This window comes from Rattus rattus, chromosome 15, assembly GCF_011064425.1.
Source record: "Rattus rattus isolate New Zealand chromosome 15, Rrattus_CSIRO_v1, whole genome shotgun sequence".
Lineage (NCBI taxonomy): Eukaryota > Metazoa > Chordata > Mammalia > Rodentia > Muridae > Rattus > Rattus rattus.
This window is the reverse complement of record NC_046168.1, coordinates 8,671,748-8,690,169: the sequence shown is the minus strand read 5'-3', so window position 1 is coordinate 8,690,169 and position 18,422 is coordinate 8,671,748. Positions and strand designations below refer to the sequence as shown.

At 42.1% G+C, this 18,422-nt stretch overlaps 1 protein-coding gene across 2 annotated transcripts in view; it reads right to left on the bottom strand.

The window, feature by feature from the left end:
• The window catches only part of Dnajc18 (DnaJ heat shock protein family (Hsp40) member C18), a 28,988-nt gene extending 11,695 nt beyond the window's left edge, over positions 1-17,293 (bottom strand). The window contains exons 1-4 of one of the 2 annotated variants that reach the window (XM_032885713.1): positions 17,201-17,287; positions 16,601-16,684; positions 14,939-15,125; positions 11,477-11,622 (exon numbers count right to left, since the gene is read on the bottom strand). In XM_032885713.1, coding sequence (XP_032741604.1) covers positions 11,477-11,622; positions 14,939-15,042 — 250 coding nt within the window. In that variant the 5' untranslated portion in view covers positions 15,043-15,125; positions 16,601-16,684; positions 17,201-17,287. Of the gene's footprint in view, positions 1-11,476; positions 11,623-14,938; positions 15,126-16,600; positions 16,685-17,200 lie in introns of both variants that reach the window. The other variant, XM_032885712.1, reaches the window with a different exon arrangement.
• Positions 17,294-18,422: the final 1,129 nt, after the last annotated feature.

Genomic DNA, 18,422 nt, shown 5'->3' with positions numbered 1-18,422 from the left:
ATGCACACACGAACACACACATGAACACACACACATGTACATGTATACACACACATACCCGTGTTCTTATTTCACTTAAGAGCAGCAGTTTACTGAAACAATTCACAGTATTATTAAGTGGAAGTAAAAATCTCCTAAACAAAATAATCTGCAAAACTCCTTCTGCTTGGATAAAAACAAGGGGCTCTCATTGGTTTGTGAGAAGACTTCCATATGAATACAGAGAACGTGGAGGCTGGGAAGATGGCTCAGCCACTAAAAGCTGGGCTCACAACCAAAAATATAAGAGAACGTGGGTTATCCACATGCTCCCTTAGTGACACTATGAGAACTAGATTCACAATAGAAAAGCTGTCCTCGTGACATACAGGGACGTTTTTTTTAAGATTTATTTTTACTGGGCATGGAACATACACTTTAATCCCAGCAGTCTGGAGGCAGAGACAGGCAGATCTCTGTGAATTAAAGGCCAGCCTGGTCTATATAGTAAGTTCTACATAGTAAGCCAGGACTACACAGAGAGACATTTTCTCAAGCATACAAAAAAAGTATTTCCTTTTATGTGTATGGGCATTTTGCCTGAATGTATACATGTGTGCCATATGTGTACAGTGCCCACAGAGGCCTAAAGAGAGTGTCAAATCTCTTGGAGCTGGAGTTATAGACAATTGTGAGCCACTGTGTGGATACTGGAAATTGAACCTTGGTTCTTTGCAAAAATAGTCAGTGCTCTTAAGCACTGAGCTATCCCTCCAGTCTCAAGAATAACTTAAAAGTTCCCTAGGTAATCACAAGATGGCCCAGTGGGTGAAGGCTGTTACCACCTGGCTGAAGACCTGAGCTCAATCCTTGGAACCCACATACTAGAAGGAGAAAGCCAATTCCTGCAAATTGTTTTCTGGCCTTTATATCCCCCTCCCACACACAAATAAATAGACAGATTTGCAAGTCTTCTTTTTCAAAATATCAAACATACATAAAGGTTTGTAAGACTTCTTTCTTTCTTTCTTTCTTTCTTTCTTTCTTTCTTTCTTTCTTTCTTTCTTTTCTTTCTTTCTTTCTGCACAATGAAGATAGATAAGCTGAACCCCGTAGTACACAATTATAATGCTGGCATCCAGGAGACTGAGGTGGGAGATTTTGGAGTTCAATGCAGCCCTTGGCTAGCTAATTAGACACTGTCTCAAAAACCACAAGCTAGGAATAGAGAGCTGGTTCAGCAGCAAAGAGCACACGGCTCCCCCTGACTAGAGTTACAGGCGATGATAAGCAAAACTGGTTCTGGGAACTAAACTGCTGCCCTCTGCAAGAGCAGCACATCTACTAACCACTGGGCTCCAACCCCTAGGAATAATGTAGGATTTATGTATTTTATTGCGTTATGTGTACGATGCCTGTGTGAATGTGTATGTGCCATGTGCTCATCTGACTCCCTCTGAGGCCAGAAGAGGGCACTGGATCTCCTGGGACTTGAGTTACAGTCATGAACCACATTGCAGGTGCTAGGGACTGAACCAAGGTCCTCTGCATGAGCAACAAGTGCTCTTAATTGCTAAGATAACTCTCCAGCCCCTCAAATGTGTTATAAATAAAGTAATCGTTTCCTAAAAAAAAGTTATCAGGGCATGGTAGCACTTGCCTTTAATCCCACTACTCGGGAGGCAGAGGCAGGTGATCTCTAAGTTCAAGGCCAGCCTGATCTACAGAGCAAGTTCCAGGAGAGTCAGGTGTTGAGGTTCGGTCTGTTGCTACGTATTTTAATGCTAAATTCTGTAACAGAAAGATTAAGCCTATGAATTCTCCTGCTTATAGGCTTTTGTTATGCAAACCTTGTTCCTCAATTTTAAAACTATTGGTTAAATAAAATAGGCTACAGCCAATTATTGGAGGGATTTGAAGGAAGTGGGTTTGGAGTGACCGGGTAGGGAGGAGAGGAGAGCAGAGGAGAGGAAAGGAGAGGAGGGGAAGGGAGGAGGAGAGGAGAGGAGGGGAGGGGAGGGGAGGAAACTACCATGAGGAGGGGAGATGGACCATGACCACAGGAGAAACAGCAAGTGTCTGGGTACACCAATGGGGAGGTAGCCAGGCCTGCAATTAGAAAAGTAGAGTAGGGGTTACCTCCCAGTAATTGTCAAAGCCAAATAAAATGACCATAGTCTGAGTCTCATTTATTTGTAAGGTAGTTGGGAATAAGCTTAAATTGGTTTAACTACATTTTGGCACACCATGAGACAAGTTACCTGGTAGAGAGGCAAAGCCCTCACCAAAAACATAGCTTTGAAGTTACCTCAGATCAAAAATCAGACACTGCTTGGAACCAGCCAACTGCAGCACTGGGAAAGGTGTGGCTCTCCTGAAGGCTGCATCATAGCTCAGCAGAAAAAAGGCCAGAATTGGTTACAAATAGGAGACCGAGGACAACACCAGCTTGGTAGCACAAAAGTCACGTTTTTGTTGTTGTTGTTGTTGTTTCTACAACCAACCCCTCTCTGAATAAAAGAATCAAGTGCAGAATCCTACACTAAAGGGAGACCAAGACACTGAAAACCCCAGACCAGGTAGTAGGGTTGGGAGCTGGTATTTTAGGGAAAAATAGGCACATAGACCATACAACAAAGATCTTTTGGACTTTAAGACTATTTTAGACAGTTCAAAGGGATGATCTAGAGGAAACTGACATCTTGCCAGTTTTAACTATTGCAATGTTAAGCTTCACTTGTATTCTAATAAGCACTTTAGTCTGCTATGTCTTTTCCAAAAACAGGGCCTTAAAAAATTCATGAGCCTTAGAAAAGGGATTAAGGATTTTCTAAAACAGAATGAGAACAACGTCAAAGCAGAGAGGGGAGAACACTAAACGATACAGCTCTGAATGTGGAGACGTCTCTCAGACATCTGAGAGACAGGAAAAGGAGAAATATGGAAGCAGATGTTGGAAAAATTAGACATTTACAAACAAAACTGAGGACAGTAAAATATTATCTTTAGTAATATTTAAAGATAATAATAAAACATTAGAGGAGAATTTAGAGAAATTTATAAGCAGAATTGAGGGGGAGATTAAGATAATAAACATACAAGAAAAGATTAATAATAAAAATTGGAGAGAAGTCTTAGAAGAAATTTACAAAAGATTACAGGTAGAATTATATACTAAAAAGTATATACTAATATAGGGGCAGCAGAAGGAAGGCCAGAACTTAAAGTGTCACTCTGTAACTAGACTGAGAAAGGGCAGTCTATTTCTGTTTATAAACCTAAAATGATTTTCCCAGCCTTGGTAAGGGAATTGGAAGGGAATGAAGAAAATTCACATGGCGATCCTATGGCACAGGATTTAGAAAGGTTTAAGGAAGCAACATTGAGCTATGGCTTACAGTCACTCTATGTTGAACAGATGCTCAGTATCTGGGCCCCAGGGAATCATGCAATTCCAAAAGACTGGCGAGATTTGATGCCAGCCATCCTAGAGCCTGGCCCTCAGTCACAAGGGCTGACATGGTACAAAGATGAGCAGCAACGAGACAGGAACAGAGCCACTGACACTGTCAAGGATCAGTTACAGGTGAAGGCCCAGACTCTGAGTAAGGAGCACAGATTGCCCCTGAGGATGCTGTCCTGGAACAACGTCGCAGGGTAGCTTTAAATGCTTAGAACAAGGTTGGACCACAGGGGTGAGCCGAATCATTTACAAAGATAACCCAGGGTTCAAACAATCCTTGTACAGACATTTTACAAAGACTATTCACAGCTCTAGACAGAGCAATATCAGATCCGAATACCAGAAAAATCTTAACTGAATCTTTTAGCTTTGAAAATGCCAATAATGAATGCAAAAAGGCAATTAGACCATTAGGAGCTACTCCCTTTATGAACGGATCAAAACAACTGCGGACAAATGCTCATAATCCAGTTGTGGTTGGGCAAACAGTTACAAGAAAGAAAAGCAAGATAATCCATTGATGTGGCTGTCAAAGATCCAGTCAAACAATTCCTACGGATAAATCCTACAGTAGTAATGATGCTGGGAGGAAGTTTCCTGAGGCGTGGAAGGATATGGTTCGTGAATGCAGCTCATTCAGGGACAAGGCATCTCCTTAATTTCAGAAAATAAGAGGCTTCGCTCAAGGACTGACAAATCCACCATGAGCCACTCATTTCCTATGCACTAAGGAAAGATATTTCTGAACAACATAAAAATTCAAGATCTGTCAGGACAAACAGAGCTGAGCTGCTCTAAACACAATTAAACCACTTACCAAAAGACAAGTGGCCCCTAAAGATAAAACAAGAGATTCTAAGGATACCAAAACCCAAATACTTTGGCAGGCTACTAAAAATGATAAGAGACCGAAGTTAAAATTACAGTTGGATGGAACTGAGATTAAAGGATTAGTGGACACTGGCGCAGATATAACTTTAATATCACAAGATGCCTGGAATCCAGCTTGTTCACTTCAAAGGATATCTACCCAGCTCCTAGAGATTAGGACATTGTCTCAGGTGCAATGAAGTCTTAAATGGATTAAATGTATCTGACCAGAAGGGTCTGATAAGAAGGTTAAGGTCATATGTGGGAGAGATAGCCATGAACTTATGGGGACGAGATCTAGGGCAGCAGTGAAGAGTAGCATTCCTCCAACTTTAGAGATAGGTCATAGGGAGAAGGCAGATCTGGTCAAACAGACGCCATTGGGGACAGTTGCAGACTGTCCAAGCTATCTATCCATAGAATATGGCTTCAATCTTGGCTGAGGGAGCCGCTGCTGATGAAATACCAACAGACTGACCAACCTGTTTGAATTGAGCAATGGCCTAAGACAAAGGAAAACTCATAGGCGCTAGAACAGCTAATCCAAGAGCAGCTGGAGGCTCAACACTAAAGGAGTCCATCAGCCCTTGGAACTCTCCTGTGTTTGTTATTAAAAAGAAATCTGCCAAGTGGAGAATGTTGACAGATCTGAGAGCAATTAATAAAATTATTCAACCAATGGACTCTTTACAGCCTGGAATGTCATTGCCTTCCTTGTTACTTAAGGAATGACCTATCATAGTGACTGATCTAAAGGATCACTTTTTCACAGTTCCTTTACAAGAACAACACAGAGAAACTTCGGGTGCCCACATTTAACCACTCAATGCCAACCAAAAGGTACCAATGGAAAGTCCTGCCACAGGAATGTTGACTAGTACTACCTCATGCCAACAGCTATTGGAAATAATTTGTAAACAATTTTCTTAATCCATAATTCGCCATTATATGGACAATATTGTGCTGGCTGATTCAAATAGAGGTACCTTAGAACAAACATTTGATGAAGCAAAAAAGTTTGCCTTATTGGAGATTACAAATTATTCCTGAAAAAAAAAATACAAAGAGGAGATCTTGTTGATTACCTAGGATATAAGATAAATCAGTAAGAAATCAGAAAAGGTACAAATCAGGAGAGACCAGTTAAATAGTCTTAATGATTTTCAAAAATTACTGGGAGATATTAACTGGCTTCAGCCTGCAATTGATTTGACCACTAAAGAGCTGAATAATTTATTTCAAACCTTGCAAGGGGATAAAGAATTAAATAGTCCAAGAAGACAATCAGCTGAGACTAAAAAGGAATTGGCTGATAGAAAAGCAATCACAAACTGCCCACATGGAGTGCATTAATCCAAAGATGGCTTGTGTTTAGCTATCTTGCCCTCTACTCATTCTCCCACAGGAATTCTTTTTTTTTTTTTAAAGATTTATTTATTATATATAAGTACACTGTCTTCAAACACACCAGAAGAGGGCGTCAGATCTCATTATAGATGGCTGTGAGCCACCATGTGGTTGCTGGGAATTGAACTCAGGACTTCAGGAAGAGCAATCAGTGCTCTTAACCGCTGAGCCATCTCTCCAGCCCCTCACAGGAATTCTTTTTTTTTTTTTTTTTTTTTAAGATATATTTATTTATTATATATAAGTACACTGTAGCTGTCTTCAGATACACCAGAAGAGGGCATCAGATCTCTTTACAGATGGTTGTGAGCCACCATGTGGTTGCTGGGAATTGAACTCATGACCTCTGGAAGAGCAGTCAGGTGCTCTAACCGCTGAGCCATCTCTCCAGCCCCCCCTCACAGGAATTCTTATGCAGAGGAAAGATTATATCTTAGAAAGGATATTTTTAGCACATGTCCAGAGTAAAAAATTAAAGACCTATATAGAAAAGTCTCTGAATTGATTCTAAAAGGAAAAAATACATCATCAATTAGCTGGAATAGATCCATCTGAAATTGTGGTGCCTTCTACTAATGTTGAGATTGCCTTGTTATGACAGAAAATAAATATTGGCAAAGAGCTTGCAGCAATTGTTTTGGGAAAAATTAACAATAAATACCCCCAAAGCAAGCAACTTTGGTTTCTAAAAAGAACTAATTCGATTCTCCCTTGTATAATAACAGGGGGACCAATTTCTGGAGCTTCTTTTTTTACTGATGTACATAAATCAGGAAAGGCAGAATATAAGTCAGAAAGCTTAAGTAAGGTGGTTGAGAGTCCTTACAATTCAATTAAAAAATCAGAGTTACATGCAATTTTATGATGTTATTAAATTTTCAAGAATCTCTTAATAGTAACTAACATTCAATATGCAGAAAGGGTTGTTTTGCATAAAGAAACTACTGAACTTACTGTTTATTCAATTACAACAAATGATCAGAAATAGAAATCATCCATACACACACATCAGATCTCATATGGGCCTACCAAGCCCTCTGGCACACGTTAATGATGAAGTTGATCAGCTACTGAGAGAAGTGTGCTAGAGGCTTCAGACTTCATAAAAACACCGTGGTAACAGCAAAGGTTTAAAAAGGAGCTTTATCACTTGGCAACAAAGCAAGGAAATTGTAAAGACATTCCTACTTGTTCTGTATCTAACCAAACTCCATTACCTATAAGGAGTAACCCTAAAGGCACCCAAGGAAATGAAATTTGGCAAATGGATGTTTCATTTATAGAGTCTGGCAAACTGAAATGTGTACACCATACTATACACACATATTCAGGATTTCAATGTGTGCACCATACTATACACACATATTCAGGATTTCAATGTGTGCACCATACTATACACACATATTCAGGATTTCATGTGTGCACCATACTATACACACATATTCAGGATTTCAATGGGCAACTGCACTGACTTCTGAAAAGGCTGATTCTGTAATTACACATTAACTAGAAATTATGTCCATTATGGGAATACCTAGACAAATGATGACTGAGAATGTTCTAGCATATGTCTGTAATAAAATGAAATGACTTTTTACATAACGATATAAAACATATTACAGGTATAACACACAGTCCTACAGGACCAACAATCACAGAGGCATCCAATTGTACCTTAAAGAGATGCTTAACAAGCAAAACGGGATAACAAAGACCCCAGAGATAGACTGCATATTGCTTTATTAAGTTTAAAATTTTTGAATGCAGGCAAGTAAAAACCTACAGCTGCTAAAAGACACTGGAGTACAGAAAAAACAAACAAACAAAACAGCTGAATTAAACCAGCCTGTTTATTTTAAAGATGTCTTAACTAATCTCAAAATAGAAAACAGGAAATGTGGTACGCTGGGGGAGAGAGGTTATGCCTACATTTCCACAGAAAAAGAAAAGCTATGGGTTCCTTCCAAATTAATAAAAATCAGACATGGCAGGGGAAAACCTCCTGAAGATCTCAATTACAGACAAGAAGAAAATCAAAAAGACCAAACAAACCAGTAATGTACAATGTTAAAACAACTCTAAAAGTGACTGGGATGGGGTTGGGAATTTAGCTCAGTGGTAGAGCGCTTGCCTAGCAACCGCAAGGCCCTGGGTTCAGTCCCCAGCTCCGAAAAAAAGAAAAAAAAAAAAAAGTGACTGGGACATAAATATCTATGTCTCCAGCCAGAACTCCAGCTACGTGGCCAATAAGTCTTGTTGATTACAAAATTCTCATACTTACTATACATCATTCTTTCGTGCTGCATGAATGGAGATGCATATTGTGGTTTGATTATATGACCAGACTCACTTCTGACAAAAGACAAAGAGCAGGAGATCATCCTTAACTCATCTATGCATGGTGCACATTCCACACAGATGTCTTTAGAGAGCTATATATTGCTCATAGGGTTTGTATTTGCAGAATGGAAGACCAAGAGGGCAGCCCTGACAGAATTCACCCTTGAGGATGCTGAGATACTGAGACCTGCTGGACCAGCTCCCTGCTTGATCCTACCTTAACTGCATCAAAGCTGTTTCCTGTAAAGACTTGCTTCTGAAACATTTTCTTTTTTTTTAAAGATTTATTTTATTTATATGAATACACTGTAGCTGTCTTCAGACACACCAGAAGAGGGATGGTTGTGAGCCACCATGTGGTTGCTGGGAATTGAACTCAGGACCTCTGGAAGAGCAGGTCGGTGCTCTTAACCACTGAGCTATCTCTCCAGCCCCTGAAACATTTTCAGAATGCTAGCTCACGCAGTCCAGACTTTCAGATTGTTCAATCAAGACTTCATCTAAGCCTGCACTTTCTCAGCTTACAGAGACTGGACAAGAAATGTTACGCTAGCTTTGTTAAGACTAACCACTTTTTAATTTCCTTGCCCCCCCAAAAAGGAATTCTTTGCCCCGATTCAACAGGAAGAAATTATAATAAGGCTGTTGTCATCTTAGTCCCTTAAGTTGGGGTGAATGGTTTTAGATATTTTATGGATAACAGATAAGTTGCCAATTTGGGGAATGATTTATGAATGACTATAGTCTTGAGGGGGGAGGAAACAAAATAGGGGATGTAGATTCAGGAATTTCTACTCTGCTTCCTTTCCTTCCCCTATCCTTCTTTCTTCTTTAAGTAAGGGAAAGAGGAGAGGGGGATATAGATATAAGAAATTAGACAGACGTAGATAATTAAATCTACTCTTAAACCAAAACACATTTTTAGCTATAATCTTACATTGGTAGAGGATCTTGTATATTGATACAAAAAAGGTTATATTTTGTTACATTGGTACAGAATTTTGTATATTGAGACAGGTTTAAGGTTTTCGTTGGTATAAATCTTTGTATATTGATACAAAATTTAAGATTAATTTTGTTACAACATAATATATGGATGTTTCAACTCTTAGATAGGCATTGTGCCTACGCAACTCATTTAAAAATACAAGGTTTAGTCCCAGTCTGTTTAATAGCTGCTATTACAAACTGTTTGGGATAATTAAGTAATACTAGTCTGGATTATTACAAAATATATATCCCCGGTTAAACAAACAATAGGTAGCTGGAGACAGGCAGTGTTACCTAGTTCGGATGTGCTATAATTAGACAGATGGTCTTCAAAAATCTCAAAAACCCTCAAACTATGGCATTTAAAGATGCTTTTATGAATTTAAGGCTTTTATGACATTGAAATATGTCAGCCCCTGGCAGTTTCACATTAAACTTGGAAGAAGAGGATGAACACCAACAACCTCCATTGGAATTGCTCAACTGTGGCAAGCTAGACACTGGACAGAGAGAGTGGCCTAACTAACCGTAGACAGAACACTGTACAGGAAAGAGAAGCAGACGCAGGCAAGTCGACTGCCAAGCTCTGCCAAGACAGAGTAAGGTAAGCAAGTCTTTCATAATTCCTGCTTCACAAAAGGTCTGTCAGATATCCTGGGCAGAAGGCTGAAGACGATACCCCAATGTTGTAGAGAATGTTGGGGACTGTCCAGGCTGCACTCAGGTAATGTTTATTTCCTTCTCAGGTCTCTGATGGGGCTGAAGACTAAATAGTCATAGTTGTACAATAAGCTTAAGTTCTTTAGGATTCAAAAAGAAGGTAATTTTAGGATTGTAATTCAACTTATAATAGAAATTGATTTAGATATAGAACTCTAACTAACCAGGATAGGAGAGATAATAGAATATTTTCTCCTGAGTTGCTAGACATGAACAGACTGTATATTTAAATGTAACTCTTACCTAATAATTTTCATAATTTCACAATTGTCCCTATTGTATACTGTTTATTATTTTAAGAGAAAAAAGCCTTTTATTTAGATTTAAAAAAGGGAAATGTTGGGGTTTGATCTGTTGCTACGTATTGTAATGCTTAATTCTGTACCAGAAGGTCTAGGTCTATGAGTGAATTCTCATGTTTACAAGATTTTGTTATATAAACCTTGTTCCTTAATTTTAAAACTATTGGTTAACTAAGATTGGATACAGCCAATTACTGAAGAGATTATAGAGGTAGGTGGGACCTGGTGGAAGGGTGGAAATATGAGAGAGAAGGGGGGGAGGGGAAGGAGAGGAAAAGGGTGAGGGAGAGGGACCAGGAAGAATGAGAGCAGAGGAGGAAGCAGCCATGAGAAGGGATGCGCCATGATCACATGGCCAGGGGAAACAGCAAGTATTTGGGGTACGCTGCTGAGGAGGTAGCCAAGCCAGCAGTTAGAAAAATAGATTGGGGGTTACCTCCCAACAATTATCAAAACCAAGGAAAATAACCATAGTCTGAGTCTCATTCATGTGTAAGCTATTTGGGGGGATAAGCTTGAATTGGTTGAATTGCAACTAGAGCTATATAATGAGACCCGATATCAAAAAGAAAAAAGAGAGGTGGAGGGAGTCAGGGAGAAAGAATGTTAAGTGATGTCCTTGCAAGCATTGACCTGAGTCAGGCTCTGTGGAGGCACAAGCTTATAATCCAGCCTGGCAACACAGATGCTTTGGGGTCCACCAGATCCTACTTGAAGGCCAGTGAGAGGCCTTGATTCAAAAATAAAGGTGGGTAGCATCTGAAAAACAGCACCTGAGTCTATCTTCTGACCTCTAAATACATGTGACATGCACATAAGCACAACACACACACACACATACACATACACATGCACACACACACGCAGACATGTACATGCACACACACACACAAACATGCACACACTGCGATGCACACACACAGACATACACACAGACATGCACACGCACACACAGACACGCACAGACATGCACACATGAACGTTTAAAAATTTAGGCTTGGTGGTGCACATCTGTATTTCCACCATTTGAAAGGCAGAAGCAGGAGGATATCTACAGGGATACATGATAAAATTCTGTGTCAAACAAAACAAAGCAAAAGTATATGTCAAGGAAAAATAACTTGCTTATAACCTAGGAAGCCATGTGCAGGGAAGACTAAAAGTAATTTACTCCTGGGCCTTCAAGATGGCTCAGAGGGTAGAAGGTATTAGCTGTTTAAGTCTGATGACCTTGACTTTGAGTCCTGGGACCCACAGTGTAGAAGTAGAAAAATGATTCTCAAAGGCTGTTCTTAGACCTCCATGTATGTGCCGATTTCTAAGATAAATAACTATAATTTAAAAATTAAAAAGTTTGCTACCACTGACATTACGAGGGCAGATGGGCATGGGCTCAAGGTCAAACCTTTGAAGGCATCTGTTGCTCCAGGAGCACAGTTCTTGTCGGGGTGAAACTTCAGGGCGAGTTTCTTATATGCTTTCTTAAGCTCTTCATCGCTGGCATTGTGAGAAACACCCAGAATGTCATAGTAATTTCTGCACTTCTTGATTCTTAAAAAAAAAATTAAATACATATTTTTTAAAATACAGAGGCTCTATTTGTACAACTGACTGCCAAGCAATATATCCATGCAACCTGTGAGCACCTAAGAGGAGTCAGTGAGCCAAGCAGGAAACATTCCCATCTTCCTACCCAGATCTCAGTGCTTTGTGCAGCTCCTCCCTCCGGTGTGCTCTTCCTCCCTCCTCTTTTCACAGAAGGGAGCAAAGGAAGCATGTTCACCCTGACGGCAAAGTTCAGGCTAAGATCCTGAAACTTAACTGGAGAATGCAGCGCTGGAACCAGCTAGCTATCTTGTTTTCTAGTGGCAGCATCTAGCAGCCGCTCGTCTCCAGCTCACTGTGTAGCTAAGGCTGGTCTCTAAGTCTTAGTCCCCGTGCCCCACAGGTTGATATAATGGGTGTGCACACTCTCACGTCTGCCCTTAAGGCTATTTTTCAGAATTGTGTGTACAGTTTTCTCTTCAGAGAAAAGGGATGTAGGGGTGGTTCTGATGCTAAAGTCCTGTTCCCCGATTGGTTCTTGATCTGTCAATAAAGAAAGCCATAGGCCAATTGCTGGGTGAAAGGTACAGGCAGGACTTCCAGATCCCTGGAGAAGGGACAACCCAAGGAAGGAGAGGGAGAGTTTCACCATGCTTCTGATGGAGGGTTGAAGAGTCATGTGAGATCTCAAAATGGGCTCCTAAAGGCAGGTGTCTAGAAGCAGCTAGATGGGACTAGCCACTGAAGTTAGGGCAGGTGGGAGGAGCAGAGCTAAGAGTAATGACAAGGGCGAGCCTTTCCTGGTGGGAGATAGTAATGCCCAGCAACTGTGCCAAGAAGGCAAGTTGAAAATGAGCAACTCTGTGTGTGTGTGTGTGTGTGTGTGTGTGTGTGTGTGTGTGTGTGTGTGTGTGTGTGTGTGTGTGTGTGTGTGTGCTTTCATCAGTGGATTCAAGGAAGCTAGGCTGGGGCTTGTAGTGCAGCCCATTCCCGGAGCATAGGTAGGGTAGCAAAAAGCTACATGCAACGACAGGAAGGGGTTTTGCTTGTTTGTTTTGAGATGGGGTCTCTCTATGTAGTTCTGGCTGTCTTAGAACTTTCTGTGTAGACAAGTCTTGCCTCCAACTCACCAAGATCAGCCTACTTCACTTCTAGCTCATTCCCAGGTTCTGGGACTAAAGGCATATACTAAAGGCATCGTGCTTGCTCTTTTTTTTTTTTTTTTTTTTTTAAAGATAGAATCTCATGTAGTCCAGGTTGGGTTTCAACTCTCCAAGTAGCAGAGAATGACTTCTTGAGTATCTGTGTGTATGTCTGTGTATTCCTGTATGCTTGTATGTCTGTATATTTGTTTGTATATATATACATGCTTGTATGTGTTTGTTTGTGTGCATGTTTGTATGTTTATATGTATGCATGTTCGTATGTATGTATGTATAAAGACCAGGGACCAAATCAGATGTTTCCTTCCCGGTCTTCATTTTATTTTATTTTTTTAAATTACATTTTCTTTCCTTCTCTCTGTCACTCTTTTATCTCCTTTTGAACCCTAGCTGTCCTGGAGCTCACTGAGATCTGCCCGCCCCTGCTTCCTGAGTGAGCTAAGCGTCTCTCCCCACACCTGCCTGAACTGAGACCATGAGGCTAGGGTCCTTTCCTGTGAACGTTCAGTTGTCTAGTCAGCATCTGTAGAGGATGTTCACTCCTCCATTAAAACATCTAGGCACCTCGTCGATGACTCATGGACCGGAGCCAGGCTTGCTGGCTCGTCCCATCTAGCATTCCTAGTATTTGATAGGCTGAGGCAAGAGATTCACTAGGAGTTTGGAACTTACTGAAAACAACAATAAAAACCAAGGGCCCATAAACATAAGGGTTATTCCTCAGCCCAGTCCACTGAGCTACATGTCCATCCTTAAATGTGTCTGATGGTCTTCATTGTTACGGTTTTGAAGTAAGTTTAAAATTTAAGCCATGAGGTGGTGGCACATGCCTTTAATCCCAGCACTCAGGAGGCAGAGGCAGGGGGATCTCTGTGAGTCCATCCTGGCCTACAGAGCTAGTTCCAGGATAGCCAGGGTTACACAGAGAAATCCTGTCTCAAAAAAAAAAAAAAAATTAAAGCACTACTTCTCCAACTTTGTTCTCTTTTAAAAACTGTTGGGGCCATTCTGGATCCCTTCCATCCCCAGATGATTTTCCTCTCTTCTATTTATTTGTTTGCTTTTGGAACAGACATTCCCAGGGCAGGGTGGTTCGTGCCTTTAATCCCAGCACACAGATGACCCTGCCTCAAACAATCCAACAACAACAAAGAGAGAGGGTCTTTCACTCTATAGCTCTTGTGGTCCTGGAACTTGTCATGCAGGCCAGGCTGGTCTTGAACTCATGGTCCCAGCACCCACGTCAGGTGGCTTACAGCTGTCTATAATTCTATCTCCAGAGGATCTGACATCCTCTTCAAGTCTCTGTGGGCACCTGCACTCACGTGCTCACGCCCACAGACAGATACATAAAAATGAAATATTAATAATGATAACAGGGGCTGTGCCCTCTTCTCTTTACAGCCCTGATTTTGTGCAGGTCTGTGTGTTGAGGAGCACAGACCTCACTAGATAGCTCTGGCTAGCAGGAAGTTGCTGGTTCCCTGGCTCCAGACAGCTGGGTCACAGGTTTTCACAAGCAGGAGTGCCTTCGTCATTGGAATACTGTTTTTCTCTTCCTGGGTAGTATAGTAAAAAGTATCAATTGTGTTAGCATTTTAAGATTCAACTTATGATTGTATTGCTTTTTGTCTATCATTTTCCTACCCTCTACTTCATTTATATGTACTCATTGTATTTCTTTTATCCTTCTTACGGAAGGGTTTTTGTTGTTTGTTTTTTGTCAAGGGTCTCAAACCTCAGACGTTCCTGCTTCAGCTTGAGTTCTGTGACAGCAGGCATATGCCACCATAACAACCTTCTAGTTTCTTTTATTTTCTTTTCCTTGTTTGGTCTTAGTGTTGATTTTTCTAGACAGGGTTTCTCTGTGTACCCTTCCAAAGGACATGGGTTCGATTCCCAGCACCCAAATGGAGGCTCAAAACTGCCTGCATGCAACTCCAGTTTCAGTGTCCAAAGCCACCTCTTCCAGCCTCTGAGGGCACTGCACACACATGGTACACAGGCAAACTCACAGGGAAAACATCCACACATGTAAAATAATAAACCAACCTAAAGAAAGCTGGTGAAGACACAGGTCAGTAGTTACACAGCCCGTGCTAAGGAAGACCTTCTGAGCACTTTATGTAAAATCCCTATTTACCCTGCTACGGGCTTACCTTTGTACCCCACGTAGCTGTTCTTCTGTGTAAGTGGCGTTCCCATCTCCCTGCCGGGTCTGACTCCACTCATTCTCAGGCTTTTTTTCCTTTTGTGCCTTCATGCAGTTACAGCAACCACAGGGATCATGGCTGTCAGGTTGCTTGTCTTCTGGGTATTTGTTTCTTCTAATTGCATCAATGTAAGCTGCAAAGCAACCCCACACCACCTCTGGTTCAAATCAACGTTTGCTTTGCTTTGCTCCGAGACCAGGCTCCACTGTGTACCTTTTGCTGGCCTCAGACTCATGAACCCCTGCTCCTCTAGCGTTGGGATTACAAGCATATATATGCACTTCAGCCCACCTCCACAAGCTCACTGTGGCTGAACTCTCTGGGAGGCAGCTTACAGATAAAAGCAAAGGTGTCTTTAGACGAGTAAAGACATCGTGGGGACCTCAAATCTCCACTCACAACTCCACAAACTTCTTCCCTGAGATATTATACAGAAAATATGGGATGCATTCAAGGAAAAAAAAACCTTAAATGCCAGAAACATAAAGCCCATTTTTTTTTTTTTTTTGCCATACTTACAATGCTCATTCAACAAATTCTCTTCACTTACAGAAAAAAGCCATCTCTACCCATTAGTGCAGGGCACAGAGAGGCCCATTTCTTTGTACTCCATGGTCAGAGGTGGCACTGTATATATATATATATATATATATATATATATCCTAAAATATTTAAAGCATAGACAGACCCTGTCTCAAAAAGCGTATCAAAACAAGCAAAAAGAATGGAGTAGTTTAGTTGTTTTAAACTAGCATTTGGAGGGGCTGGAGAGATAGCTCAGCAGTTAAGAGTGTGACCACTGCTCTTCTAAGAACCTGAATTTGGGGGTTGGAGAGATGACTCAGTGGTTAAGAGCACTGACTGCTCTTCCAGAGGTCCTGAGTTCAATTCCTAGCAACCACATGGTGGCTCACAACCATCTGTAATGAGATCTGATGCCCTCTTCTGGTGTGTCTGAAGACAGCTATAGTGTACTTATATACATAAAATAAATAGATCTTAAAAAAAAAAAAAAAAGAACCAGAATTTGGCTTCCAGCACCCACGTGGCAGCTCAAACCTCTTGTAACTGCAGCTGTAGGTGGATGTGATGCCTTTGGCCTCTGAAGGCACCTGAATTCACATGCACATAGTCTTCCCTGCTACACACACACAATTAAAGACAAAAATCAGCCTTCTTTAAAATTAAATAAACGAATATGTGTAGAACTGATATGAACCAAGACACTAGGCTAGCCATATCAGGTGTTGTATGGGTGAGACCAACTCCTGCCCACAAAAAAAGGTTATAGTTTAGCACAGGACGATTCAGTAAGTCCTAACATCTACAGAATGTACAGAGCAAGCCAGTGAGGACAGGTTACTCTTGTCTTCTTCTCTGAAGACCTGAAAAGGCTTTACAAACTCTTTCTCCCCTATTCAAGATCCTTCTGTGACACTCCCTCGACACCCTTCCTTTAAGGCAGCCTGGCTAACTCCAAGGCATCCTTCATGTCTTTGTGTGTAATGTTTTCTCCACAAAGCTTCTCTTGACACCCAGCCTGTGTTGGATACCTTGTCGGTGTGCAACCCAAACCCCCAACCTTGCTGTGGTAACCCAGGAACTTACTGGCCGTGTTTTGTAAAAGGCTGTTAACCGGTCAAACTCTTGACAGTTCTGTGAGCTCAGGGACCCGCGTCTGTCAAATTCCCCCTGCAGAATCAGCATAATGCAGGATACATGATAGGTATTGTGATCAAAACTTTTTTGCCTGACCGTAGGATGGAAAAGGACAGACAGCCTATTGACCCTGATGAGGCCTGAAGGGACACGATCAAATCGGGACGGAGAATCAGGTAGCTAACCTGGAGGAGTCATCCATAAGAGGCAGGTAAGCTACAGAACTCAGCATCCTAAGAGCCCTCGAGTCACTCACAGGAGGTCAACACTGGCCGAGCAGCCCCGGGCCTGGACAGGACAGGGTTGGGGGTCCGAAGGCAACTAGTCATAGCCAGTGACTGAGCTCAGGGATACAGCCTCCGGCCAGAGCCAGCGTTCCCGGCCTCTGCCCTCGGCCGTCCTCCACCGCTATGTGAATCCTACCCAGGCTTAGCATCTTCCCATAAGCCTCCATCTGGTTCAGGATCTCCGCCTTAAGCTCCGAAAAGCCGCATCCCTGATCTCTCCGGAACGCTGCCTTGTCCCACCCTCCAGTCCGGGACCAAGTACCTTGGGTCCAGCGCTCCCCGCTGCCCAGAGTGGCCGCCATATCGGTTTTCTGTCAGCAAGTCGACTGAGCCTCTCAAGTCCCGGAGGCTGAAAGAGAAGGGGCACGGAGCGCAGGGCACGCTGGTCATTGTAGTTTAGTACGGGTGGGCTGCGCGACTACAAGTCCCGGCGGGGCCCGCGCCGACACACTCTGAGCCGCCGAGGTGTAAAGGTTGGACCCACAGAGCAAGGCATTGGCTGGTTTCTGCTTGGCTACTGGCTCTGACTCAGACTCATCTGTAGCTGAAGTTGGTTACTTCTGTCCTGCCTGATCCTGAGAACATACAAAAGTCCTACGGGGCAACACCTTTGCACACTGAAGGACAACTGGTGACCGCTTACATCCACAAGAATGTCCCTCTTAAATGTCCTATTCTGTGAAACTCTATGCTAGGCCCTGGAGATAGAAAAATGGCCTGGGGAAGGCTAAACTGGGGAAGTTTAATGGCCTCAAAAAAATTAAAAGTAGAGTGATTTTAATGTAGTTAGACAGTAGTTTGGGTTCCTCCCATTCGAGCTCCTCAGGCATCAGAGAGACTATAATGGGAAGAGTGGGAGGGCAGGTTTGGGAATTACCCTCAGGACTTTGCCATTACTTGTTCTTAATTCATCCCCATCTACTCATGAGCCTCTGAGGGATTTCTTTCTCAGCCCGGTCCTTTCTCTGGCCCGTGTTCTAAGAAGTTTGGAAAGAGGCAATTCCTAGTGTTCCTCACCCTGTTTTCTGTGGAGTCTAGCAAAGAATCAAAGGTACTCTTTCCCGGGGAACCGCGGGCCTCCTCACTCCCTTGCTCATCCACAGAGGATTACCAAAACCCAATCTACTCACCAAGCTAAAGATCAGGTCTACAAAAGGGCAAAATGATCATGACTTCAGAAAGTCATCTGGGGGAAAATGTACCTGGAATTCACCTGGATTTTATTCAAGAAAACCAAATCAATTATGCTGTCAAACACCTACCTAGACTGTTGGGAAGCTAGGGTGAACATTGAACCCAAACAGAAGGGTAAGAGCCCCAAATGACAAGTGTGGCTGTAGCACGTCCCTGGCATGCTGACTTCGTGACCACTTGGAATGCCAGGAGAACAAGGACTCTCAGTGGGAAAAGCTCAGAGTTAGATAAAGCCTTTAGTCGGGGGTTTCTCACAGATCATCGCCTGGCCCTGAGCTACCCCTTTCTCC